This window comes from Ceratotherium simum, chromosome 22 (assembly GCF_057802395.1).
Source record: "Ceratotherium simum simum isolate JZ-2026a chromosome 22, ASM5780239v1, whole genome shotgun sequence".
NCBI lineage: Eukaryota > Metazoa > Chordata > Mammalia > Perissodactyla > Rhinocerotidae > Ceratotherium > Ceratotherium simum.
The window spans coordinates 6,811,208-6,838,405 of record NC_141921.1 but is presented as its reverse complement, the minus strand read 5'-3'; the positions used below and the strand labels follow the sequence as shown (position 1 = coordinate 6,838,405).

Sequence of the window (27,198 nt, the reverse complement as noted above, 5' to 3'; positions counted from 1 at the left end):
TATTGAACTTAATCCTTCAAAAAAGGAGAAAAAAAAGATGGGATGTTAAAGTTTATTTCTAAGAAATGTAGAATATTGCAGTGTTTGAATATTAAATCTATTGTAACTACACATCCCTCCGTTGTCTCCATCCATTCAGAATAACAAAGCCAAGGAGAATTTCTTGGGAAAGAACTAAGGGATTTCCCTAGGTGATCACCAGAAGAGGCAGTACTTCCCCTGCCCTCTCAAAAGACGAAGCCAAAGCAACAATTTCTGTCAATTAAATGTTACTGCTACTCTGGCTTTTAAAAAGTGACAAGGAGCAGGGCTTTTGTTTAGGATTGATGGTTACTCTGTATGTAGAGTATAAAACCCTTGTAAAGAATTAGACCTAGCTTCTTAAATAAAAAGAGCTACATAAAATTAAATTATTACATATATATATATAATTTTTTTTCCTTCAGTTAACAGTCTCTTAGTCTTAGGTGCATGGACTGAATCCAAGATACAACTTGCCCTTACTTCCCACCACACAGTCCTGAACATAACTCCCCTCCTCCACTGAGAGCTCTGGGAAGCAGGGAGGCTAGTGCAGCAGCAGCCAGGAACCAAGGCACAGGCGCAGGCAGGGCCGGGGTCAACTGAGGTGTGTGGGATAGGCTGCCACTGACCAACTGGAGTCACGGAACGCTGCCCCCACCTTAAGTAGGGAGCTTCTCAATCACCCTTGAGTTCTCCCATCCCTTACAGTTAGTTAAAGGCACATCCAGAAATGTTGCAACTGGGGGCTGGGTAAGCTGCACACAGTTGCTACACAGGGTTAAAGGCCCACAAGACTCCATGGCACAGAGCAATGAGGCTATCCTTGCCTTTGCCCAGAGGGAGGGGGAGGGGGACTCCTGGAATCCAGCCTGCATCAGTGGAGGGGCCAGCAAGAGGAAAGACCAGGACTGGGGTCAGTAATGCACGTACTTAACACATCTTTGGTGCTCGTGTAGCAGCATGTCCCTTATATACAAAGGCTTCTATAGCCAGCAAAGCTGGGAAAAATACACTCCTGCACACAGTCGCTGGCCTACTTGTCCCCCCATATTGACCATCTGCTCCACAAGGGCACAAAGTATAGGAACTAAGTCTAAACTGCAGTGACTATCCAAATACAGTTTAGAAAGGATTTCCTCAAGACCTGGGAAGGTTAACTGCCCTCCTCAGGTCTATTGAGGATCATGAGAAACTCAGCACAAACCCAAGCCCTACCCAATAGTTTTGCCCCTTGATCATCCTCATAGATGAGAAATTCTTAGGCTTTCATCCCAGATGTGAGTTGAGTACTGGAAGAGTCCCTGTGGGGCCTGGGCAGAGAGCAGGAGGCAGAGGTTCTGAACGCCCAAAGAGCCGCCCACCTCACAGGCCCCTGGGCTCCAGGACCAGCCAGTTCTCAGTGACTATCTGCATGTCCTGGCCACTCAGAGGCTCCCGCAGCCTCACCTTCACCTCCAGCTTGCCCCCAGTGGGCTTCCTTCCATCCAGGACCTGTGAAGACCACAGAGAGGGAGATGGTAACTGAGGGGGTCAGGGGCTGGGAGCAGGCAGCTCCCTCTGTCACAGGTAAGGAATGAGAGGAGCTAAAGCGTCCTGCAGTATTAACACAGAAGTCACATTTCATAACAACCCTGCCCTCCTGCTGTTTGATGGTGGTGGTGGTGGTGGGTTTAGATAAGTCTCATAAACAAAGTAAGCTGTAAATCCAAACAAGCATCAATGCTTTAAAGTGGAGATGAGAAACCTAGAGCTCTGCTCACTCAATTTTCCAAGGCAACTCCTGGAAAAAAATGCTCCAGCTTCAAGGTGCAGCCTGAAAACCACTAAGCCCAAACCCTCACTTCACAATGGCCCAGAAAGAAGTGGTTAGTAAACTTATATAGCCACTGAATGGCAAGGCCAGGACTAGAACCCCAGCAAGGGTTCCTTTCCACCCACCATGCTGCTTCCCTCCTTCTGGGTACCAGAGGGGGCAGCTGGAGTGCAAAGCAGTGCTACAGGCTCGAGAAGTCTGACCACCCTCAAGAGGACCAACAGAGAGCAGGCCCCACTTAAGAACAACTCCCCCAGACAAGTAGGGGAGGGGAGGGAGGCACACTGTAGTGCGAAAAGCCCCAGCCTACGAAGGCGTCAGCAAAGCTCTGGGCCGAGCTCTGCCTGGGACACACTGTATCAGCTCATGTAACACCTCATCCTCTCTGGATCTTAGTTTCCTCATCTGTCAGGCCAGCTCTTAGAGTCCCTGCCTGTGAAACTTGGTGAGTTCACGGAAGCTTTAAGGAGCTATCTGGAGCCAATTCCCAAACAAAGCTGCATTCTGGTGGGTCCCTGATCCAGAAATTCTTTATCAACTTTATGTCCAGAGCTGTTCTGCTTCGTCATACTGCCAGACAATTGCCCCGATCATAACTCTGCCCCCCAAAACCTGGGAATCTGTATGTGCCAAGTTGACGGCAATGATCAGACCCCTCTAATCCACCATCCCTGGGAACCTGAGTGGCCCAGAGTGTTGTGGAAAGAGTATAGCTACTGTCTGGAGAACACTATGAAATTTTCTCAGACCCTCTGAATGTCTTCATTTGTGAAATGGGAATAGCACCTACTCTTATAGCACACTTGTGGATATTTTTAAATTAATGGGCACAAAAAACCTACAATATGGACTGACGTTCAATGAATGTTGGCTCTTCTCTTGCCAAGTCCTCTGGTTTGCCCACCCTACCTCCACAGTCTCTGGGCCCTACCTCCACAATCTCTCTGATCTCACACTCATTCTCCAGCCGCTCCAGCTTCAGGTGAGCTGTGCCAACCAGCTTGTCGCTTCTGAAGAAGGATCTGAGGAACCAAGAGTTAGCAGAGGATTGAACTGGGCAGGGAAGGCAGGAATGACCTGGCTGAGCCCAGTGCAGGAAAAGTGAGTAGCAGCATGGGCACCAATAGCAGCAGCAAAGGAAGCCATTCCTTCCTCCCAGCCCACCTTGGCAGTGTGACTGATGGTCAGGGGCCTCACCCTTTGTGGAAGATTTCAAACTTGATTCCTTTGCTTTGGATCACCCTCCTGAAGCCCCGATGGTTTCGGTTGATGTTTAGTTTGAAGAGTTGATCAAATTCTGCAAGAAGGGGAGAAGACAAGAAGGGGCTTGGCTCCCAGGGATTTCCTGAGGAAGTAGAAACTGGCCTAGAGCTGGCCTCCCCTCTTGATCTCTATGCCTGCAATTCAGAGGGACTGCCACTAGAGGGTGGTAGAGCATCTAGATCCTGGCCTTGGAAGTTCACTTGGACAGTTCTTGTACTCTTAGACACAGATTATACCAAAGTGGGAAGGACTTGGAATTTGGAGTCAGGATTCCTGGATTCAAGTCCCATTTCCACCACCTCCTTGCTCTGAGGCCCTAGGCAAGTCCCTTTACCTCCCTGAGCCTCAGTTTCCCCAACCTCATTAGAGGAGTAGTAATAATACCTGCCTTTATCTCCCAAATTGAGTAGACCAAGTAAGATAATAGATCTGAAAGCACTCTGGAAACACAAGTGTTGCACAGAGAGAGGGAGGAGAAAGTGGCCCTCACCTGGGGAGTTTGTGTTCTTCACTACAGCTGTTTTGCTTTTTTGAGCCTGGTCCTAAAGCAGTACGAAGGGAGAAGTCAGGACAGCTTTAAAAAAAAAAAGAGGTATACAGGGCCAGGAGTTCTGGGCTAAGTCAGCACTGAGGGAAGGGACCCCTGTAGGGAATGGGCCCAAGGGTCTTCAAACCCCTCCCTATAGCCAGACCTCCCAGGGATGGAGAGAAATTGAGCACAGGGTCCTAGAATGGAAGATGGAGTTCAGAGGATCCTACCTCTACTTGAACCTCACCGAGTTAGGGTAGTGGAACTCAAACCGCACAAAAGCATCCAAGTCATCAGGGGTCACCCCTATGAAGGAGAAACGGGAGTCAGGATCAGAGGGAGTAGCCAGGAGCCCAGCACTTGATGTGGAAGGAGAGCCACTGACTGGGGGTAGAGTGTCTGGGCAAGAGCCTCCTGGAGAAGAGGTGGCTCTGGGGCTACCTGGAGGGGCTGGGAGGTTCATTCCCCGGACAATGATCAGATGCATTTCTGTGCTGTTGAGTTCTGAGAAGATCCTACAGAGAGGAAGCAAGGAGAAAGAGCCCAAAGTGAAAGAGCAGTGGCAAAAGATCCCCTCTTCCAGTGCCTGCCTGCCAGCTGGGTGGCTGGTGATCAAGAGGAGAGAGGGCCCAGGGAGGCAAAGCTTGTCTGGGCCAGCAGCAGCAGAGCTGGGGCACAGACCTCAGTCTGTGACCCCTAGTCCAAAGCTCCTTCCCTAGCCACCTACAGCTCTGAGCTCCTTACAGACAGGAACCATGTCCTACCCACTCCCCCACTGCTCTCAGCCCCAATGCCTACAGCAGGGCCAAGCCTGGGAAGCCTCACTCAAGTGCCCTAACTCTCCAGCCTCTTGCCCTGTCCCTGCATGGAGCCATTGTCTCCCTTAGACTTTAGCACCTCACAGTCTGGAACGTCTTCAACTCAAAGTGGTGGCTGGGAGGGTCGAGGCCCTGGGCCTGGGCCAGCTGCAGGATCTCAAGCTGCTTCTTGCGGTCCTGAGCAAGCTTTTCAAACCTGATAGGGATGGTGGTGCACATCAACATGGCAGGGCTCATTTTCTGCTCCCCACCCCCAAAGCCTCAGCCCTTGCACTTACCGGGTAGTCTCAGCCACATTGCCTTGGTGCATGAACTGCTTAGAGAACAGCAGACACTTCTGAAAAAAAGGGGCCCAGAGTGACTACAGAGCAGGACTTGTCTGGCATTCGAGGCCTGACTTCTGAAAGCTATAACTTTCTATAGCCTTACCCTCTGCTTCCCCAACACCCACCCCAAGGTCACTGTTCCCAAGTCCAGTCACACTTTTCTGCCTAAGTTTTTGCTGTTTCCTCTCTTAAGGATAGTCATTTCCCAAAATTTACTTAGCAAACTCCTATTCTTCCTTCAAAACCTAATAGAAACATCACTTTAGAAGGCAGAATTACAGGCAGCAGTTCAGACAGATACACACACACACGAATATATACATACGTACATATTTTGATTGATATATATATATATATATATCTGTCTCCCCTAACACTTCTTCCTCCCATCTTCAAAGTACTTTCTCTTCCACTCTGTTGTTTGAACTCTGTAATCACCCTGAAAGAGGGCCATGGAGGCCGGCCTGGTGGTGTAGTGGTTAAGTTCACATGCTCTACTTCAGCAGCCCAGGGTTCACAGGTTCGAATCCTCGGCTCAGACCTACACACCGCTCATCAAGCCATGCTGTGGCAGCATCCCATATATGAGACAGAGGAAGACTGGCACAGATGTTAGCTCAGGGCTAATCTTCCTCAGCAAAAAGAAGAAGATTGGCAATAGGTATCAGCTCAGGGCCAATCTTCCTCACCAAAAAAAAAAAAAAAAAAAGAGGGGCATTAATCATCCTATTTTATAGATGAGGAAAACGTGGTTCAGAGAGGGGAAGTGCCTTGCCGAAGGTCACATAACCAGTAAGGGGAAGAGCTAGAATCTGAATCCAGGCCTATTTCGTCTGAGCCACATGATTTTCCCCAAAGGGAGGCTCTGGGCACTGAAAGGGGAGGACAGACAAGCAGTCTACTGACCTCATATTGCTCCAGAAGCATTTTTTGTAGCTGAGCATATACCTCCTCGGCCTTCTGGGAGAGTCGGAGGTCCTCGTGGTGAATGAGAATAAAGTCACCTTCCTCATCCGTCAAGGGTGAAGGTACCTGCCCAGGTCACAAGGCCCCTCAGGGGCCCCAAGAGTCAGATTATTCCTGTACTGAGCCTTACAAATGCAGAAATTCCAACTAAATGTTTCTCCAGCTTCTACTAACCTCCAGTGGTGACAATCATTGCCTCCCATTCTATCCCAGGCTGCTGCAACGCTCTGCCTCCCACTGGCCTTGCCCTGCCTTGTCATCTCTGATCAGAGGCAGCCCCCCTGGCCTTCCCCTGGCCTCTCTTGGGGTCATGGGGTAGAGAGATGCATAAGCAAAAGGCTCTTTCCCTACTGTCACCACATCCCATCCAAGTCCCACCTCCTCCAAGCAGCTGCCCCATTCACAGCCCTGCCCATCAAGCCGGCCACCCACCTTCTCTGCCGGAGAAGTCCTGCTGCTGAACCAGATGGGACTCACCTTGGAAAGGTCCGTAGGTCGGCCGGCTCGGACCTGGACGATCTGAGCCTCAAGGCTTTTGGCCACCCGCAGATGAGCTTTGGCCTGCTCCAAGTCCTGGCCACGCTTGGCCTGCAGGGCTGCCCGCTGGTACTGCAGTTTCCGTGCCTCTAGCAATGCCAGCTGCTCCCTCACTGAAGGGAGAGGGACCCTGGTTAGAGCCATGCCTGCCCCTCCCTAGAGCCTACGCTCCTCCATTCCTCTTCTCCCCAACTCACCAGAGGGACTCAGTGACTCCTTAGAACTCGCGGCCTTGGGCTCAGGCAGGGGCCGGGATGAAGGAACCAGAGGCTGTGCTGGCTTCTTGGCCACTGGGGCCTGGGCTGGGGATTCATCCTGCAGGTGCCCAGAAGGCTATCACAGCAGATCTGTTCCCCACCCCAGCCATGGCCGCTCTCTTCCTAACGCTGCACTAACTCACTGTATGACCTGAGATGAACGGCTTCCCCTCATGGGCCCTAGAGAATCTCAGAGCTAGAAGCAGCCTCAAAAGCTCTCTGAGCTAACCTCCCCAACAGGAGACGGTGGGGTAATGGGTTGAACCTGGGCTCTGGAGTGAGAAAGACCTTGGTTTGAATCTAGCTCTGCTAACTCCTAGCTGGTGCCCTTGGCCAAGTTTTTTCTCTGTAAAATGGAAGAAAGAATACCTACCTTGCTGGCTTTGTTAGTATGGACAACAACAGGGTCTGGGTTTGCCCCTCATCTGCTGCTTCCCCCCACCAACCCCTGGAGTCTAGGGCCCTCAGCCAAACCTCGTTCTCATTCTCATCTTCTTCTGCTGGGGCTGTATCCTCCGAGAAGGCCAGTTTCTGGGCAGCTGCTAAAGTAGCTGCCACTGCATCCTCCTCAGTGCCCATCGTGGGCTCCAGGCCAGGGATTGGGGGGAATCCTGGAAGAGAGAGACAGCTGTGGGGGGCCAGGGAGCCTCGGGGAAGCACTAGGCTGCGGCGGGCCCTGGAAATGTCTTCTTGGACATGGCTGGGATGGGTGGCTCCCACAGAGTAGAGGCAGATAGTGAGAAATCATTTCCCCCTCCTCCATCTTGCTGAGAGACCTCCTCCTAAAGCCCTCAGCCAAGCCCCACTCACCTGGAGGAACAGGCAACTCAGCAAAGTCAACTTTCCGTCCTGCTCGGTGTGCTCGAATGGCATCTTGATATTGCTGCAAGCGAAGGAAGGGAGGGACGTAGGGTGGGCAGCAGTGTGCAGGCTCCACACAGGGAGACATAGGGACAGGAAGAAGGAAAGACAGAAGCAAAAAGAGCCCTTAAGGCAGCAAGAGCTCCAGAGAGAGAGACAGATGGAATCTCAAAGACCAGGGCTGGCTGCAGGAGCAGACACACAGAGCAGCCAGCCAGGGAGAGAGGCCAACACAGGGCAGGGCCACCACGCAGCCTGCGGGCCCACCTTAGCAATGCGCTCATGCATCCGGGCCTTGCGCTCATCCCCAGTGCCCCGGGCCTGGATGCCTGCCTCACGGTACTTGTTCAGCCTCTGCTGCAGGGCGTCCATCACCGTCTGTGGCTCAGTAGGGGCCGCTTGAAAGGAAGAAGGAGATGGGTGTCAGCTCTGCGTGCCTTTCCCCCGGTCGCCACTCCACAGTCCCACCAGCCCATCCTACCTGGGGTTGCTGGGGTGTCAGGGGCCATCAATGGCTGCACTTGTTCCACTGCTGGGGGTATGACTGAGGGTGCTGTGGGGGCCTTGGAAGCCTGTGGAAGGGGCTTCAGGTCTGGGGGACCCAGAACAGAGGTGTAGATGGAAATGCCTGGCCAGCCCCAGCCCTAAAACTCCTCCCCAACCCCAGCCTGAGTAGGCTCCCCCCACCATCCCCATACTGACCCTCAGGTGCCGGGGGCATGGCACTCAGATCCACAGGCTGTCCCTTCTCCAGGGCGTCCAGGACGGCACCAAATTTCTGCAGTAGAAAGAAAACCAGGTGTGGGCATAAGCCAGGGAACCTCAAGAGCCTAGGCTGAAAAACTCCCCCTCAGGCCAGTGTCACTGAAGCCCAGTCTAGCTGCATGAGCTTGAGGTCACTGTTCCCATCTGTGAAACGAGGGGTTAGACACAGGGCCTCTGAGCCGGATGCTGTACCTTCCCTATCCTCATGAGCTCCCGGGCGCGGTCTAGGTCTCCAGCCCGCTTGGCATCCAGGGCAGCCACTTTGTATTCTCTCTGTCGGGCCGACAACAGGGCCCGTGGGTCTGGGTCTGATTCAAGTGTGGCAGAAATGTGAGGGCTGCCCAAGAGGCTTGTCTCAGGCTGGGAGGGGTTGTCTACGGAGAAACAAAAAGCCCGCAGAGGGGGCATGAGGGTCAAAGAAGAAGGTGCATGCCTTGGGTTCCAGCACCCACAGATCCGGCTGGCCTGAGGACCTCTCGGGGAAGGCGCGACTGATGGCAACGGACAGTGACAGGATGGGGACGCAGGCCACGGGCTCTGACACTGGGAACTAGGACAGGATTTGAGTGTCTCCAGATACCTGGCTCCATGGTGGGGGGATCTGGGGAGTCTGCCTCAGGGCTCCTGATGGTTGGTTCCTGGGGGACCAGAGGCCTCTTGCCCAAGGCCACTGGAGGTGGGATCTCATCCTCATTGATCTTCCTGCCTTTCCTCACAGCAGCCAGCTGGGACTCCAGAGTCTGAGGGAGAGAAGAACCAGAAACCCAGCCAGCCATGTCAGCCTGGACCCTGCTCGAATATGGGCCAGGGATCCCTCACCTCCGCAAAGCTGATGGGGAGGCCTCTCCTCCACCAGCCCAACCTCCTGCTGCCTTACCCGCTGCCCTCAGCCCCACTCCTCCTAGCCCTGCTCGCTGGCCAGGCCCAACCCACCTTTAGGCCGCGCTCACAGCGCCTGGCTTTGGCTGCTTCACCTGCCTCCTTGGCACTGGCCGCAGCCTCCCGGTAGTTGTGGATCCGATCCTCCAGCAAAGCCTGCAGCCCCGGAGGCCCTCCAGCCTGTGGATACTTCAGTTCAGGGCCTGGCCACTCCAGGCCAGCTAGGCCCTTGCTGCTCCCTCCCTGCAAGGAAGCTGCCCCAGAAAACGGAGCTCTTGGATTCAAGGAGAAGGAAGAGCCTAAGAGCCTCAGGTGGGAGGCAAAGACTCACTGGAGAGGCCAGAGGCCATACGAGAGGCAAACACAGAGGCCTAGACAATCTGTGGAGGCCAGGAAATAGCTGTGGGGGGTGGTATGGGAGAACAGAGGCCTTTGAGGCTGGGTAGCTACCAAGGAGTTTCTCGTGCTCAGTCTCTCTTTGGGGCAGCCGCTGGAGGAGGGCCCTGGAAAGGGTTACTGCAGCCTTCCTATGCAAGCCATGCTACATGCATGTTAATACATGGACACGTAGAGAGATCAAAGGCACACAGGACCCCTCCAGAACCTACCTGAGCCGCTGGGACAGAAGCTGTTAGGAGAGCTGTCTGCACTGGGGGTTCAATGTTTTCCTGTCCCTTCTCCTCCTCAGAGCCACCTGGGCTGGCTGTCTCATCGCCATTCAGGGGCCCAGCCTCCTCATCTGCACCCAGGACCTCCTGCAGCTCAGTCTGGAGAGACACAAGTCCCAGAAGGTTGGGAGCCTCATGGCCATATCTATGGTAGGATCTGAGAATAAAGCACCCTCGCCCCCAGCAGTATTTCCCAACATCAGTCACTGTGCCTGAAAATCCCCTTTACCAAAACACTTCTTTAATCTGATCAAGGATGGCCTTGAAAACAGCGAAGACTCCAAATCTGAGAACCCCCAAGTACAGAGCTCAGACCAGACATCAAAGGAAACCAGTCTCACACTGTACAGTCAGGAAAACGGGTCCAGGAAGGGCAAGGCACTCACTCCACACCAGAGCAAAGAAGGACAAACCCCAGGCCTCCTCCACAGGCTTGACCACAGGGCCCTCGGACACCAGCCTGCCAGACGCACCAGCAAGTCTGCATCCTCCTCCAGCCCTTCCTCCTCCTCTTCCTCCTCCACATCCCGCATACAGTCCGCTGCCAACTTCTCGATGTGGGCCATAGGCAGGGGGGCTGGGGGAAGAGAGTCACAGAGGATTAGGGCAACGCAGAAAAGGTCCACAAGGTGTCAAGGAGGGTCTTCAGTCCACTGTGCCCGTACACTTCTCCACCCAGGTAGAAATCCTTCCCTTCCACAGCCAAAGCCACACCTGGAAAACTCGTGCTCTTCCTTTATGACCCAGCTCAAAAGACCCTCAGCAGGGAAACCTTCCTGGCCCTCCAACAGGCAGCAAGCTACTCCCTTCTCGGCATTTTTGCTATAGTAGTTATTCAGAGACATATTCATCCATTCCCCCTAACCACACCTTTCACATACGTACGATTTTTAATATTCATTTCAGCTTCATAATAATTCTGCAGGATAGGTAATATTATTTCCATTTTATATACGAGTAAACTGAGAACTACCAATATTAATTTTCCTAACACTGCAATCCTAGTAAGTGACAGAGCCAAGATTCAAACCCACACTTGTCTAACCCCAAAGCAGGTTTGGACTGAGAGAGAAGGGAGGGCCATGGTTCTCCCAGGACAATGAGCCCCTTCCAGGATCCTCTCATTGTCCTCAGCTCAGGGGCACAAGGGATGAGGGGTGGTTCTCTCCAAGGGTTCCTGGTGAGAAGAAAGGAAGATTTAGACCCTCTGACCCTTCCAGGCTGTGGAGGGAGATTCCACTTATTTATTCATTCGACACAGTTTCTGTGTACTTTTTATGTGTCCATTTCAGCTTGTGCTGAGCCCCTAGTCTACAGCAGGCCCTGGCTAGGGCGAAGCATAGGGAGCTGAGTCAGTCTGGAATCAGACTGCTAACTGTCCACAACAGGGAAAGGGTAGGCCAGGGAAGGAGTGAGCTCCCCATCACACAGGTGTGTGAGCAGGGCCAGACGGCCTCTTGGTGGGAGTGCTGCAGAAGACATATGGATATCAGAAGGACCAGGTGGTCTGCCTGGCTCCTCCCAGCTGTAAGCAGAGGACCCTCTCCAGCGCCTGCCTGAGCCCATCTGGTCCCAGCACCAAGCCCAGCCCAGTGCCACAAACTCACCCTGCCCCTTGGGTGCTGGCTTCCTGCCTGTGGTCTCTGCTTCCCCAGTGAGGGCCAGCAGCTCAGCCTCCAGGTCCCCATCATCTTCAGTCTCCTCCATCCCCAGCAGCATGTCCTCAGGGCTGAAGTCCACAAAGAGCCCCAGCTGAGAGCAGAGAAGGTTTCTTAGGCCCCACACAATGAGGCAGAGGGTGGAGGCCAGCCCCAGAGCCAGTCTCCTGCGGTCAGTGGCTCCTTCACTGTCTGTGAGGCCCAACGTGTGGAAAGGGAAACTGAGTCCTGCAACATTGCCCCTTGGGACACTTATCTCCCTGGTGACTCTACAAAGAACCCAGTAAGACTACACTGCCATTATTATTACTCACAACAATAACAGCACTAGCTGCCAGGCACTCTACTTAGCACTCTGCATGATAATCTTAGTTAATTCTCACAATCCTGAGAGTAGGTGCTATTTTTTTTTAATTGTGGTAAACCACATATAACATGAAAATTATCTTAACCGTTTTTAAGTGTAGAGTTCAATGGCACCAAGTACATTCACACCATTGTGCAACCATCACCACCATCCATCCACAGAACTCTTCATCTTGCAAAATCGAAACTTGGTACCCATTAAACAACTCTCCATTCTCCCCTATCCCTAGCACATGGTCACCACCATTCTACTTTCTGTCCCTATGAATTTGACTACTCTTAAGCTAAGTTAGGTCCTATTTTTAACTCCATGTTCAGATGAAACTGAGACAGCCTTGTGAGCAGCAAAGCTAGAATGTAAAATAAGGTCTTATGACTTGAGTCTCTGCCCTTTATCCTATCACCTCCCTTACCTGCCTCTTTTAAGACAATAAAAATGGACTAAGAAGTCTCAGGACTTGGGCCCAGAAGAAATAAAGGGAGAAGATTAGAGGATAGAGCCCTCAGTCTCCCACTTGGGCCACAGCCCTCTGTCCCTAGGCAGCAAAGCTCTCCCAGAGGCCACAGCCCTCAAGCCCTGGCATCCTGGGCTGGCAAGCAAAGTCGTGGCCCTAAATGAGGAACCCATGAGAGCGCTGAGGCCTCATCAGAACACCCTCCATATCACTTATATCATGGTGGCCATGACAGAAAGATGCCTGGCTTGAAACACAGGAGGGTTCAGGCCTCATTTTCCATGTGTGTGTGGCAAGAGCTAGTCAGAGGGTCTCTAAGGGCTCTGGCGACTCCAGGAGGCACTGCTCAAAGTCTCTGGACTAATGGGGAAACCACACAGGAGACCCAGCTTCCGCAAGCTGTCTAGGGACCCCCCCCCCTCAGATTGGCCCAGAGGGGAAGCAGGCTATAGCCATACCTGCTTGGCAGCTGCCACACCCTGGCCACTGGCCTGAGGGCCCTTCCGAGGTCTTGGCCCTGGCATCTTGGCAGCCTAGGTACCTGTTTGGTGGGAAGCAGAAGAGATTCAGACCGGAGCAGCCTACAAGCCCCATCCCTAACAGTGCTAGCTGTGGTAAGGCATGGTTAGTCAACTCCCAACTCACAGAAAGAAGGAAATGCTTAACACCAAAGGATGAAATGCTAAGGCTGGAATTATAGCACTGAAGCAAGCAAAACGGGAGATGGAAGGGATGGGGACCACCTGTTAATGGGTTTAAGTGGGGAGTTTGGACACACAATAAAAACTCACTGAACTGATTGACAAATTTGGATTAAACCCAAGAGGCTGCGTGGGGAGGGGCCTAGGAAGGCAGACTCGGGTGAGTACAAAGCTGGGTAGGATTCAGAAAGAATCTAAAGCTGTGCTGCCAAATACGATACCCATATGTGGCTATTTACATTTATATTAAAATTAAATAGAATTAAAAATCCAGTTCCTCAACTAGTGGCTACCACCGGCCAGCACAAATACTGGACATTTTCATCACCAACAAAGTTCTATCGGACAGTTCCACTCTAGAGAAACCTGACTCAGCATTCTGATTCTCTCAGAGATCTCACAACCACGCATAGGACCTACTATGTGTCGGACCCTGTGCTGGGCACTGGGGGGCAGGAATGAATCTGACACGGTCTCAGCCCTCAAAGAACATTTTCACGGTGGAGGTCGCCTCATCAATGCACAGAAACCAGAAAGGGCTGCTCCAGGGCCCACGGGTGCCCCGGGGCGGCCCCTTACCCAGTACTGAGAAAAAAAGCTTCCTGGAGAAAGCGATGCCTGTGCTGAGTCATGAAGAAGTTGGGGAAGGAAGGGGAATAGGATTTCAAACAGGGAACAACCTTGTAATGGTTCTGAGGTGAGAAAGTTTGACCCGCACAAGGAAACTGAAGACCTGGGATTACTGGGGCAGAAAGTGGCGAGACACGAAATTGAATGGTACAAGCGAAGCTGAAATTGTCAGCAGGGGGCAAAAGAGAAAAACCTTTAAGCCTCAAGAAGTTTGGGCAACGGACGTGACGGGATCGGGTCGGCGACTCAGAAACGTCCCTCTAGAGAAGAGAGGCTGGAAGCCCTCTCAGGATTGAGCATTTGCAACGATCAGGGCGAAAGCGGCAGGTGAGGGAGCGCGGGGGCGGCTCCGGGGGTGGAAAGGCGGATGGATTCCAGGGTTACGGGGTAAAACCAACGGGGCTCCAAGGTTACTGCATGTGGGCGCACGGGAGGGGGCGCTCAGGGTGACTCCAGGCGTCAGATTTCAGAGACTTGGGTGAATGGCAGGCCGTCCACTGAGCCGGAGGCACGGCGTGAGCGGGCTCTGGGAAAAGACGAGGTCAGACACGCCACGTCTGCGGGTCCGGAGACACCGGGCTGGGGGCATCGTGCCAGACCCGGGCCCAGTCTCAGGAGAGGCGGGTGGCGGAGCGCGCAGGAGGCGAAGCCGGGGAACCCCACTCCACCGCGGCAGGACGCGCTGCCCTGCCCTGCCCCAGCCGCCTCCATCTCCCCCGCCGTTCCCAGATCTCCCCACGCCGGGGGGCGGGTACGCGGCATACCTCGCGGCGGATCCGAAGCCAGCCCTGGCCTTCTCCCGCCCGGGACCGCCCAAGACTCCGGCACCCCCGGGCCGCGGCAGCGGGCGTGGCAGGAAGCGCCCCCGCGGGGGAGAGCTCGCGCCCTAACACGTGACTACATGGCCTGTGCGGCGCGGCACACGCATGCGCAGGGCGAAGAGGGCGTGGCCCTCCAACAGGTGACTCCAAGGGTGCGGTTCTCAGCGCGCAGGCGCCTTCCGGCAGGTAGCGCAAATCTCGTCGAGGCTGTTCCGGGGTGTTTCGCTGCTTGCGCAAACGCAGTAGGTGCGCCCCCTGGCCTTGTCCATTTGCAACTTCCCCGCCAAGCTTCCTTCCTCACTCTCGGCTCGAGGCTCCTGGGCGCACGCTCGTCGGACCCCTCTCGGCGTGGGGGCGGGCCTGGCGCAGGCTCCGCCCTAGGGGTGGGGCTTCTCTGTTTGCCACCTTCCTCGTCAGCGTCCTGTGTAACTGGAGTCTCGGGAGATGGGCGTGGGGGTTCACCGTCTTTTTCTTAATCATTCAAGACCCGAATGTACCATGTACCTTTTCCCATCAGAAGGCGGATTGAATACTTAAGATATGACAGGCAGTGCTCACTGCCCCTCTTCATGAAGTCACTTAAGACAGTGTAACACCGAGTTCTTACTCCCTTACCCTGCAGGGCAATGGGGGGGGGGGGGGCAGGCGTTAGAATCTCACCTAAAATAAACCTTGCAACTCACTTACTCCTGCCTATCTCCTACACTTTTAAGTTATTACTACGTTTTGTATTCAGCGATTTCAAAGATCTTCCAATTTCCTTGGACAAAGAGCTTGTCCATCTCATTGCTTTTGGGTGATTTCCCAAAGCAGAGAGCGACTTTACTATTTTAAAATTGAAGTTTCACTCCAATATTTTTTCTCATTAAAAAATTTTTTTAAATTTTATAATGAAATATTTAAGATATACAGAAAGATATAGAATATTTCACATTTGCTAGAATGCAAGCTCCACAAAGGCAGTTTTTGTTCTCTAGGTTATTTCCAGTGCCTAGAGCAGTGCATGGTACATAGTGGGCACTCAATAAATAGCTCCTATTTCTTGTGTAAATTAGCATAAATGCATGGCCACCTACCACAGGTTTAAAAAAAAACAGTACGTTATGGTGGAAGCAACCTGTACACCTCTCATGTTGCAACCCTTTCCCAAAGAGATACCCACTTTCCTGAATTTGATGTTTATTATTCCTGAGCATTTCTTTCTATTTCTATGTATGTATATACCCTTAAGCGATCCATAGTATTTTTTGCAAGCTTTTACATTATATCATTGGTATCACTGCATGTATTCTTCAACTTTTTCTGCTCAACCCTGTTTATAAGCTTCATTCACATTGATACTTATACTTTATTATTTTTCATTTCTGTATAGTATTTCATAGTATGAAAATAATTCACTTTTTCAGTGGCTTGCCATTACAGTGCTGTGCACATTCTTGTACACAACTCTTAGTACACGTATATTTCTCTAGGATATATACCTAGGAGTGGAATTGCTGGCTCATAGATTTCTGCATTTTCCAAACTAAATATTACCAAATTATCTACAAAGTAGTTGTTCCGGTTTACACTCCCTCAGTGGGGCCTTTGGGTTCCAATTGTTCAATATCACCATGGAAAGGTTTTCTAACAGATGTGCAGGGTTTTAACTTGCAGGCCTCTTTTACTATGTTTCCATTTTGTTGATCATTCATGTTTCTTACTCTGTGGATGACTTATTTACCCATTTTTCCTTTTTCTTATTGTGTAATCCTTTAAAATATTCTGATACTGATCCTCAGTCTATTCTACTCAGCTAGAAATACATGCATTTTTTTTCTGAACTATTTGAGAATTAGTTGCAGATGTTATATGGTCATAAATATTTCTTCATGATTCTAAAAAGGACATTCTCCTACATAATCACAATAATTTATCATACAAAACTGAACATTTACATTGTACTATTACCTAATATGAATAATCAATATATTGATAATTGTTTGTATCTCTTAATTCCATGACCCAAGCAAGGTTCACACAGTGCATTTAGCTATTTAGCTCTCATTTCTCTATTCTCCTTTCGTTTAGAATAGTTCCTCCATGTTTGTTTGTCTTTTGTGATATTAATATTTTTGAAGAGGAGCAGTTACCTTGCAGAATATTTTTCCCTCAATTTTGATTTATCTGATAATTTTCTCACCAGTAGATTCAGGTCAAACATTTCTGGCAGGACTATTGCATGGATGATGTGTTTTTCTCAGTGCCTCACATAAGGAGACTTGGGATGTCCGTTTGTTCCGTTGTTGGTTTCCATATAAATATTAAAATTAACTTGCAAAGTTATACAAAAAACCCTAAGATTTTGATTGGAATCAATTTGTATTTAGAGATTAATTACATCTCTTTATTAAATTTATTCCTAGGTACCTTATATTTTCTGTGCCATCTAAGTCTTTTTTATTTAAAGATTTGTTTTAGGATAAATGGTACCTTTTTAAAAATTACATTTCGTAGCTATTTGTTGCTAGGGATTATTTATCACTGACATTATTTCAAGCAGTTTTTTTCCTCATAAACTAAGTTTGTTACATTCGCATTGTTCAAAAGCTAAAAGATATGTAATGACATACAGTGAAAGTCTTCCTGTAACCCGACTATAGCCATCCAGTTCTTTCCAACCACTGTAACCAATTTCTTACATATTTCTCCCAGAACTATTTTATATAGATACAAGTAATTGTGTGCATATATTTACATAATGATATGTTACCATTAAATAAATGACACGGCTACTAACAGAAATAAAACTCAGAGGGAGGCTCCTATGGTAGGAGGGATGGTTTGGTTTTATAATCTGATGTTTGTAATGACTACAAACTTCCCAAACATTCTGGGAAAAGCAAATTATTTAATGGAAAATTCCAAAATACATGACAGCCATTTCCATTGAGTATACTTTGCTACAACAATTCCATGTGCTTAGAAAAAGAAAATCAGGCTCTTTAAAAAGAGCAGATCAAAAACAACAACAACAACAACAACCCCAAACCCAAACCCAAACCCAAACACCCCAGCAGTCCTTCCTCATGAAGCCTTCACTCTTCTTTTAGAGCATAGAGCACATCATCCTGGCTGACGTTGAGCCGCACACGAAGGAGCAGGTCGTTCCTGCTGGGCTCCACGAGGAGGAGGCGGCAGGAGCCCAGGTGAGAGCACACGGCCATGGTCTCTGACATGGTGGGGTACGGGAGTCCCTCCATCCTGCACAGTGCCACGTGTTGACTGTACACCTAGAGACAAAAAGCAAATCTGAGGTCAGCTGCCGGAAAGGTTAAGAGGAAAGGTAGTCCTGGGTCTGTTATGATCATTTATTTCTTCTTTGGTTCAGAATACTCAATACCCCAGAAGGCATCAATGGGAACCCCAGTGGGGCACAAATGCAGGGGCAGAATGCAATAGTGACCTCAGAACCAGAGAACAGCTGGTCTGAATCCTGGTTCTACCAACTACCTAAATATGCAACCCTGGGCAAGTTATTTCACTCTTTGAGCTTCAGTTTTATGTATTAAATGTACTGCAGGGCCGGCTCCGTGGCTTAGCGGTTAAGTGCGGGCGCTCTGATGCTGGCAGCCCGGGTTCGGATCCCGGGCACGCCCCAAGGCACCACTTCTCCGTCCAACCCGAGGCCGAGTCCCACGTACAGCAACTAGAAGAATGTGAACCTATGACATACAACTATCTACTGGGGCTTTGGGGGGAAAAAAAAAAATGAATAAATAAAATCTTTAAATGTACTGCAGTATCCCTCATGAGTTCATGATATAAAATGTCTAGTAACTGTCACTGTAATACGAACAGTCCTAGTCTCCAGGAACTCCAGAGAGTTCCACAGTTGAGACTGTCATAATTCAAGTCAAATTTTGCTACAAGGGCATTTTCCTTAGCAGATACAGCATGCAGGTGCCAAGGCATGACCCTTGGAAAGCACAAAGGCCCAGAGAAAATACTGAATAGAGAGAGGCAGAAGGACAGCTGGAACCAGATTACGAAAGCCCCCCAGTGGGTCAGGCAAGTCTGTAGCACTTTCTGGTCACTCTCGATTCTCACTCTAAGTCTGTCTCCCCGCATCCCCCACCAAGACTGAGAGCTTGTCAAGAGCAGGGATATTAGCCAATTCGGCTCAGGGTTCCTGGCACACATCACAGTTAACGGCACACTGTAGATGTTTAGAAAATGTTTACAAACTAAAATGATAGTCTCTCTCTGCAGAAGAGTTGTCTCAGGCTCGAGAAGGAGAACAATAATAGGCAAAACATGACCAGCAACTACATATTTAAAGAAGAAAAGCTGAAAGGAAGTAAAAAAGTAGATGGAAGGAAAATGTTTTCCTGATCTATTTGTATGTCTAAAACATACACAGACACAGACATATATACTCCCAGGTACACAATTCATCTACAGCAGCTCATTACCTATGGGTACCAGTTTTAAATAAACCACTAAGGCACAAGCCTTAATGATTCCTTTTATTGAATATATAATTGAAACTATGCTCAGAGAGTGTTCAGATTGATCTTTGTGATTTGTTTTTAAACATGGCTCATTCTGTAAGTCTTGCCCCCACTACACCATAAGCTGTATTAGGGCAGTAACTTTTATCTTGTTCATCTTTGGATCTCTCACTCCTAGAATAGTATCTGGCATATAGTAAACCTTCAATCTAATATGCAGAAACCAATTGTTAAAGGTCTCTTCTCATGCAACTCAATAAAATATCACATAAAAATAGGTGTTGGTCTGATATTCTTTAGCATAATCAGGTTGGCACAAAATAGAGATAAACTGTTACACAGTGATTAAAATTCCCACCTATTTGAAAGGCACTGGACCAAAATCTAGAAGGATTTGAAAAAAGGAGATCAATCACCTGTTGAAATGTTGCTTCCTCCAGTCCTGATCGACGGAACTCTGCAAGGATGGCTCTTAGGAAGCTCTGTTCCAGAACGGAGGAATTTCTTAAAGAAAATGAGGAGACATGAATTCTCATAAGCAGCTGTACCACCAGCCTAGAGGAAAGCCAAATAAAGCTTTTCTACATCTTTAGAGAAAAGAGAGGAAAAAACTGGGGAATACTTCTTCCCACATTATTTAGCAAGGACCCCCTACCCCTCAAAGTCTCAAAATGATATAGAAAAAAGAAGTGCAGGAACACAGCAACCACATCTGGAAATGTCCCAGCACCCCCATTTCATGAGCTGAGTATATCATTCCACACGAGAAAAGTGGCTGCTTCCCTCTCCTTGCTCCCACAGCACGTTACTTCACTGAACACCCATAGCGTAATTCAATACATGGTAATTACTTTCCTATCATTTCTAGGTTCACATTTCTGTCTCCCTGACTAGACCATGCCCTTTAAGAAAAAGGACCGTGTCTTCAGTAAATGCAGGTTGAATGAGCAAAAGCTTTGAAAGGGAAACGCTCCCATGGCCTTCCCAGACTGTGGCCCTCCCCAGTGGTCTTCCAAGGAAGGTTCAGGGTCAGGAAGCAGAAGCATCTTACTTGATGGCAGTGATGTACGACGATGAAAACATCTCATCTACTGCATCCAGTAAGTGGGCTACAGTGACCAGGCCAGGGGAGCCGGGCTTCTGGTGGGAGAACTCACAGATCTCTGTGGCACGTCTACAAATGTCCAGGCAGCGTCGTGCATCTCCAGAGAGGGCTGCTACCTACAAGAGGGAACATTTTATTCCTTGAGGTCCCCTTGCGGCTGATTCCAGGAGAAACACAGATTTTTATCTTCAGCTAAAAAGGAAAGGTGGTACTGGGAATGGACTTAAGTCTGAAGTTAAGTACTTAGCCCTGGCTGAGAACCTGGAAGCCCAGATATAAATTATTCTACTATGCCTGAGACTTTTCCCTAAGTCCAAACCTTTGTTTTGGTTTTACAGGTAACTCTACAATGAAAAGGCAGAAATTCTTAGCTTTATTTAATATTAGGGAAATGAAATTTAAAAGAAGAGACCCTTGGCCTGAGATCATTATTAACCATCTGGAAACACAAGGGTTCTCATTCCTGGCATGAAGAGAGAAATGTGCCCCCAGAAGCAGCCAGCCTAAGCCAAGAGGCTGAGGTGGAGCCTTTGGAGATAAAGCCACAGCCTGAGCCTCCCTCACAGCGTGTGGTGAATTTTGGAGACCACATGGTCAATGGCTAAACGAACCAGAATCAAGAGGGAAGGAAGCCACAAAGCTGGAAGACGCAGAGGAATCTGTGGTTAGATGAATCAGACCAACTCACAATGCCAACGGCTCCGCTGTGGCTCCTTCCTTTCCATGTGTGCAGAGGCCAAGGGGCTCCTGAGCTCCCTTCACAGGAATCCTATACTCTCTCCAAGGCTGACTTAGAAGGCCGCTTGATTCTTAAGTCTCACTGAGGGAATTCTTAGACTCACTGTGGCCTGCAAGGATCTCTGTTTCTATATTCTCAGTACTTGCCAGCAATCCCCACCATTTGCCTGACAACCATCACAAGCGACAACATCCCCAAATAATTATTTCCTTCCCAAATTCATGCTACATTAAGCAAACTGTACAGGCATATATATATATACACAACACACCAAGACATTAAAAGTAGTCATTTCTGGGGCCCAGCCCCATGGCCAAGTGGTTAAAGTTCCACGTGCTCTGCTTCAGCGGCCCAGGTCCATGGGTTCGGATCCCGGGCGCAGATCTACTCCACTCACCAGCCATGCTGTGGCAGTGCCCCATGTACAAAGTGGAGGAAGACTGGCACAGATGTTAGCTCAAGGCTAATCTTCCTCAAGCAAAAAAAAAAAAAAGCAAGATTGGCTGCAGATGTTAGCTCAGGGAGAATCTTCCTCAGCAAAAAAAAAAGTAGTCATTTCTGGGAAGTGGGATTACAGGAGTTTTTAAATGTTTTGTGTATATTTCTGTTTTCAGAATCCAAATTTAAGACATTGAAAACAAAAATCACTTTTCCAGTAACCCAAGACAGAAAAAGCAGTATCAGCTTATATTCTTCCCTTTCTCTAATCTCCCACATCCAGTTGGTGAGGTTGTCCTGTGGCTGTTTCCGCCCTATCCCTTCTTTCCTCCGATCACCATTACCACTGCCTTGTGAAGTAGAACGTGAAGTTGTTAACAGCGTGGACTCGAGCTCCTGCAGAAGCCTAAGAACAGTGAGCAGGGGACCATGGGAGGCAAGAAAACACCCAAAGCAGTTCTCACCCTGAGGGTATCCATGAACCCTGGTGACCATAAGCACCTTTTTGACTGCTGCTGGGGTGAGGGAGACAAAAGAATAAGCTAGGGCCCACCCAACATGGAATCTAGGAGAAAATCTTGCATAAACTGGGACCTGACCCTCACAACAGCCTCAGTATGAGAGTGAATGAGAGACCCATCCTGCAGAAAGGATAAGAAAAACGGCCTGTTTTGACCTTGGTGCTGCGTGGTGCAGGATAAAAAAACTCACTGAGTCTTTGCAACCACAAGCCCTCATATGGATTTGTAGCCAAATTCATGTTGTGTCTCTTAAAAACCTCCAGTGGAGAATTTTGTTTTAAAATGGTCCCCACTGGGGCCGGCCCCGTGGCTTAGCGGTTAAGTGCGCACTCCGCTGCTGGTGCCCCGGGTTTGGATCCCGGGCGCGCACTGACGCACCGCTTCTCTGGCCATGCTGAGGCCGCGTCCCACATGCAGCAACTAGAAGGATGTGCAACTATGACATACAACTATCTACTGGGGCTTTGGGGAAATAAATAAATAAAAAATTAATTAAAAAAAAAAAAGCGCTTAAAGTGGAGGAAGATGGGCATGGATGTGAGCCCAGGGCCAGTCTTCCTCAGCAAAAAGAGGAGGATTGGCAGATGTTAGCTCAGGGCTGGTCTTCCTCACAAAAATAAATAAATAAATAAATAGGATGGCATAAAAAAGGACCATTCAGAGAGAGGTAAAAAAAAAGAACTTTTAGAAATTGCATGATAGAAGTGAATACCTCTACTCAATAGAAGGGTTAGATGGTAACTTTGAGGATCTCTCCTAGAAAGCAAAGCTTAAAGAAGAGCACCATATCTGGCTCACCTGACCCAGGACCTAATAGAGTAGCCAGCTGTGAGCAAGGGCTACAGACACGTGCTGCTGCTATAGGCGTTTGGAGTTCACATTGTTGCAGGCAAGAAACTAGAATACGTTTACAATTCTTTTAAATGCCAAAATACTGTGGATGTGTGGTTTCTTGCGTTCAGCTCAAGGCAGATATTTAACCCATTTTGTTCCTCAGCAGCCTCAGAGACTAGTCTCAGTGGACTCTCAGTCGCACGCCCCTAGTGAGCCTGGAGGATGTAGGTCATCCAGCACCTCATACACACCATGGAGAGTGTGTCTTGCTAGGCACATCATAGACATGATCTCATTTAATTCCCTCAATGAGCCTGTGAGGTTGCTATTATTATTCCTATTTTTCAGAGAAGAAAACTGAGGCTCAGGAAGTTTTAAAGTAACTTTCCTGGGCCGGCCCCGTGGCTTGGCAGTTAAGTGCTTGCGCTCTGCTGCTGGTGGCCCGGGTTCGGATCCCGGGTGCGGACCGAGGCGCTGCTTCTCCGGCCATGCTGAGGCCGAGTCCCACGTACAGCAACTAGAAGGATGTGCAGCTATGACATACAACTATCTACTGGGGCTTTGGGGGAAAGAAAATAAATAAATAAAATCTTAAAAAAAAATAAAATAAAATAAAATAAAGTAACTTTCCTATAATCTTCCACATGCCTAGTAAGTGTTAGAGCTGGAATTCAAATCAGGTCTGTCTACCTGACTACTCTGCCTTTTTCACTATACAAAGCTGCCAGCTCCCTGAATCAATTAATCCTCATTTGTACATAAACCCACCATTGTGATAGCTTTCTAATTAATTATACGATAAGAAGGCTAAGGAATTTTTCAGAATTTTGTTTCTACTTTTTGCGTTTGTTTTAACAGGACTTCTTGAATTTCTCTCCATCCCCAGAACACCCAGCACAGGGCCTCACACCGAAAGGTGCTCAGCAAAGACTTGCCAACTGATTTGTAGGTGTGGCTAGGGGCTCCCCAAGGGTGACTTACCTTCCTGGCTACCAACTGGATGGCGTCATCCTCAAAGGCCTTTAAATGTTTGAGTCGGGACACTAGGATCTGTTGCAGTTGGCTGTGAGTATAGGGCTGGAAGGACATCCTGGTAAGACCCTGGGGAGCCAAGATGACAGAGGAACAAGTTCATTGATTGCCCACTCTGATCGTCCTGGTGGAAAGCCACCCTCAATTCCCCAAACCCAATTTCCAAGTCCCGTATAACAATTTACACACTTCACCCCAGGACTGCCACTGCTTCCAGCTCCTTTTGTTATTGACATTGGCCAGTGGTATCCTGCAGGGCAGTAGTTCTCAACTATTATTCCTTTAGTTTAAAAGAACTTTTTATTCCATCAGAATCATTAGAAGTAGATAGAAGCAGAGGTGCCCTAATTAGAGAGTGGGTGGCAGGATCTTCAGCTCTACGTCGTGTGCAGGCCCAGCTCCTGGCTTCCCCCTTCATGCTTATATGTACTTGATGTTGTGCTTCTAGCTGAACCACAAGGTCCACGAGGGCAGAGAGCGCATCTGCCTTGTTCACTGCGATACTCCATGCATGTAACGCTGCCTGGCAAGTGCTTAAATATCTTTTGAAAAAATTAAACCTCCAGGGCTTTGTGCCGTTTAAGAGTGCACAGGTAGCAGAACACTAAGACGTTTGCAGAAAATCATGCAATGGTGACATATTTAATTCCAACTAAGAAATGTTAAGAATTTCAGAAATCACATTTCTTACTTTTCCCATTTATTTTAGTTTCCTATGTATTCATTTCTGCAGAACTCCTTGGCCTAGCTTATGGATCCATAAGAACAGCTTAAGAATGGCCTGAGGACCTACCAGTCGGCTCGACACCCGGTTCATCATGATGCGCTCTGGCAGGTCCATAGTGTTGGCAATCGTCAAGACCACAAGCCGGGCCTCCTTGTGAGTGGGCCAGTCAAAGAGATTGTACATTACGTCTTGTTTCTGAGTCCACAGAAGGTCGAGCTGCCAGGGAAATGGAGAGAGATGCAGGGTCAACCACAGAGACGGAGCCAGGACCCAGAGTGAAGACCTGTTACCACTGCTTTAGCTGCATGTACGTCTCAGGTCACATCACCAAAGCAGCAAGGAAGTCAACGGACACATGCATCTCCCCACCAGAGAAGGGGCTCAGATAAATGAATAAGGGAGCCAGGACTTCCCTCCTGCCCACTATTTGCTCCCAGATCATCGCCGTCAAGAACTACACCACTTCTCCAGTCCCCCCACGGGCGCCCCCTACCTCATCCACAAGCAGCACAGTGGTTTCCTGAGAGGACCCTTGGGTGCGGAATCGCTTTGCTAGCAGTTCTGCTGCATGGTTAGCTGTTGCCTTTTGGCCTGTCAGCTTCTGCATTGGGGGGACAAACAAGTAAACCACAAGGATTTTACTCCCCTGGGCTTAAAGTTAAATCTGCAAATAGAGGAAGCCATTTAGTCTGAGGACTTGAGTATCCCATACTGTCTTCCACGCTATGATCCTGGAAGGAGAAGGCACCAAAATAGAAGATAAAAAGTGTGTGTGTTTGAAATGCAAACGAGCCACAGACTTGCCCCAGAAGCCCCTCCAAAACCATTACTATATGACTCTATTTAGAACTGGACATTACTTATTCCAAGATAACAGCCAATGAATGGAAGAGGGAAGTTCCCTCTCTGGCCTACCTCTAACCCCTTTTCCACAGTCTGCCACACAGCCTCCTGTGTACCAGTGGTTTTCATCATGTTGGTAAGTCCTGGCTTCTAGTAACTCATATCCAGCTCCTAGAACTTAAGGTCCTTGAGGGTAGGAATTCTGCCTTCCTTGCCATTGCTACCTCTACACAAAGAACAATGCCTGGCATGTCATAAACATGTATTACACACAAAATTAAATAAACATTTCCCTTATCATGTGCCACCAAGAAACTGTATTTTCCAAAAAGCCCAAATAGCTTTGCTTACCTGAAAGATTTGCACATAGACTTGGTGGGGCTCTGTCAGCTTCATGCCATTGACCTCAATGTATTGAAAGGGAGGAACATCATTTGCTTGGGTGGCCTGCTGCAGGCCACGTATCACCTCGTGCACAGTAGCAGTCTTCCCTGTCCCAGGGACCCCGGAGATGTACATGCACCTAGGCAAGAAGGGAAGACCTGTGGGCTAGGTCTGTGCCAGCTGCCTCACAAAATCACCAGTCAGGAGTGAGGGAATGTGTGCTGAAGGAAGGACCAGGACCCCTGAAATGTGGAGGTGGGGCCAGTAAGGGCCATCCTCAGAAGCTGCTTAGAGCAGGAACTGTTTATATAGAATCATTCATTCCATAAGCAATGCTATATGCAAACTGCCTACCCAAAGAAGGCCAGTTTCATTCTCTCTGAAAGACAGAATTTCTGTTCCTGTAGAATTACTTTGACAACAAAAGCTGCTCCAGAAGCTTTAGGCTTCAGTAATGATTTTGCCTGCCTTTCTGACACTAGAGAAAGACCCTTTGGTTGAACTATAACCCCTGAGGTGGTGTACTAGCAGGGGCCTTCCGCCCTGACCATCCTGCCTGCCTCAGCATGACTCACCCTCCAGTCCGGTCAAGGAGTTTGCTTTCCACAAAGTTGTAGATGTCTCGGAATTCTTGTTCCCGACAGGGAAGAGACTCAGGTACCGCAGAAACATGCAGCCTACAGTTGGTGGTAAATGAGGGAAAAGGAGGACTTTAGAAGCATTTCACCATCTACTCAATAATAAATGGGAAAGACTTATCAATAGTTTCTATATGAATCCTCAATCATAAATCCAAGGGAATACCTTCATTCTCAAATCTCTTCATTTGGCCTCATAATCCCTTTCTCTACCCAAATCACCCAACTCAGTGGTTCTAACCAAGGGTACGTATCACCTGGGGAGCTTTCTCCAAATCATATGGGTGGACTTCATCCCACAAGAGATTCTGATTCAGTTGATTTCAGGCAGGATCTAGGCTTTACGCATTTTGAAAAGTCCCCACATAGTTCTAAAGGGTACCATAACGGAGAAGCAGTATCCTAATTACCTCCCATCCCTGAGAAGATGGTGGCAGTCATCTGGAAATTTACTCCTCCTAGAACCTGTCCTCGTAGCTCCCCCAGACAGTGCTTCAAAGGTTTCTTCTTTCTATACACACAAGTTCATTTTACCCTCATCTTTTATTATGTACACAAATGACTGCAAATTACTCCCATTTCATGTGAATGAAAGAAGAGGCCCCATTTCTGCATAACTGACAGGGGCCACCAAGCAGTATCACCTCAGCCGGGCCTCCTCCAACACACTGGTCGGCTCCTGGGCAGCCATGCTGCGGCTACGGATCCGTGGAGTGGCATGATATGGCATTCTAGACTCAGGCTGTATTCAGAAAAGAGAACGAATTTCAGAAGGAAAAAACAAAGCAAAACACCATCCAGGACACATCAGCACATCTGATTCAGGATGATCTGATAAAAAGAGAAGTACTGAATTCCTCTTAGTTCTCTACTGTATGAAGTACCAAGATTCTCCCTTTCTCTCCTTGTATCACACATATACTTTGTTCATAGTCCAAACAAGATTTCTTATTTCTAATTTATATACAGTATTAGGATTTGAAAACAATGTCAACCTGAGCAAAGAATGAATATAAGTATGGATTAAATACTATTTAAAAGTAAAATATTATCTTGAAAGACAAGAAATTACTAAGAAATCCTAACTACTCTGCCCAAATCCAGGGT

The 27,198-nt window shown here is 48.8% G+C and overlaps 2 protein-coding genes and 1 long non-coding RNA gene across 12 annotated transcripts in view; 1 reads left to right on the top strand and 2 right to left on the bottom strand.

Moving 5' to 3' along the window:
- Nucleotides 1-38: 38 nt before the first annotated feature.
- Nucleotides 39-14,577, bottom strand: CC2D1B (coiled-coil and C2 domain containing 1B). Of its 6 annotated transcripts, XM_087445942.1 has the most exons (25): nucleotides 14,281-14,576; nucleotides 13,946-14,042; nucleotides 12,644-12,726; nucleotides 11,314-11,458; nucleotides 10,180-10,283; nucleotides 9,647-9,805; nucleotides 9,093-9,218; nucleotides 8,740-8,899; nucleotides 8,352-8,533; nucleotides 8,097-8,172; nucleotides 7,876-7,986; nucleotides 7,662-7,792; nucleotides 7,344-7,416; nucleotides 7,008-7,144; nucleotides 6,474-6,591; nucleotides 6,217-6,389; nucleotides 5,680-5,805; nucleotides 4,726-4,784; nucleotides 4,527-4,643; nucleotides 4,071-4,144; nucleotides 3,877-3,935; nucleotides 3,591-3,642; nucleotides 3,035-3,134; nucleotides 2,769-2,859; nucleotides 39-1,515 (listed from the first exon to the last, which is right to left on the bottom strand). In XM_087445942.1, the coding sequence occupies exons 3-25, from the start codon at nucleotides 12,707-12,709 to the stop codon at nucleotides 1,387-1,389; spliced, it is 2,568 nt and encodes an 855-aa protein (XP_087302068.1). In that variant the 5' UTR covers nucleotides 12,710-12,726; nucleotides 13,946-14,042; nucleotides 14,281-14,576; the 3' UTR covers nucleotides 39-1,386. The 6 variants fall into 6 exon arrangements, 5 of the variants coding, with proteins under 5 accessions (XP_087302068.1, XP_087302066.1, XP_087302067.1 ...); XM_087445940.1 differs by lacking the exon at nucleotides 13,946-14,042; XM_087445941.1 differs by lacking the exon at nucleotides 14,281-14,576 and having other exon boundaries at nucleotides 13,946-14,192.
- Nucleotides 11,455-25,373, top strand: LOC147914044 (uncharacterized). The gene is made up of 2 exons (XR_015555746.1): nucleotides 11,455-13,843; nucleotides 24,233-25,373. It is a non-coding gene; the product is annotated as an uncharacterized LOC147914044 (long non-coding RNA).
- Nucleotides 17,145-27,198, bottom strand: part of ORC1 (origin recognition complex subunit 1) — a 26,954-nt gene continuing 16,900 nt past the window's right edge. For all 5 annotated transcript variants that reach the window (XM_087445938.1, XM_087445937.1, XM_087445936.1 and 2 more), the window contains 9 exons: nucleotides 26,736-26,833; nucleotides 26,029-26,130; nucleotides 25,421-25,592; nucleotides 24,720-24,827; nucleotides 24,293-24,442; nucleotides 23,449-23,568; nucleotides 19,882-20,051; nucleotides 19,247-19,334; nucleotides 17,145-17,609 (listed from right to left, as the gene is read on the bottom strand). In XM_087445938.1, the coding sequence (XP_087302064.1) occupies nucleotides 17,415-17,609; nucleotides 19,247-19,334; nucleotides 19,882-20,051; nucleotides 23,449-23,568; nucleotides 24,293-24,442; nucleotides 24,720-24,827; nucleotides 25,421-25,592; nucleotides 26,029-26,130; nucleotides 26,736-26,833 (1,203 nt within the window). In that variant the 3' untranslated portion in view covers nucleotides 17,145-17,414. The remainder of the gene's footprint in view (nucleotides 17,610-19,246; nucleotides 19,335-19,881; nucleotides 20,052-23,448; nucleotides 23,569-24,292; nucleotides 24,443-24,719; nucleotides 24,828-25,420; nucleotides 25,593-26,028; nucleotides 26,131-26,735; nucleotides 26,834-27,198) is intronic.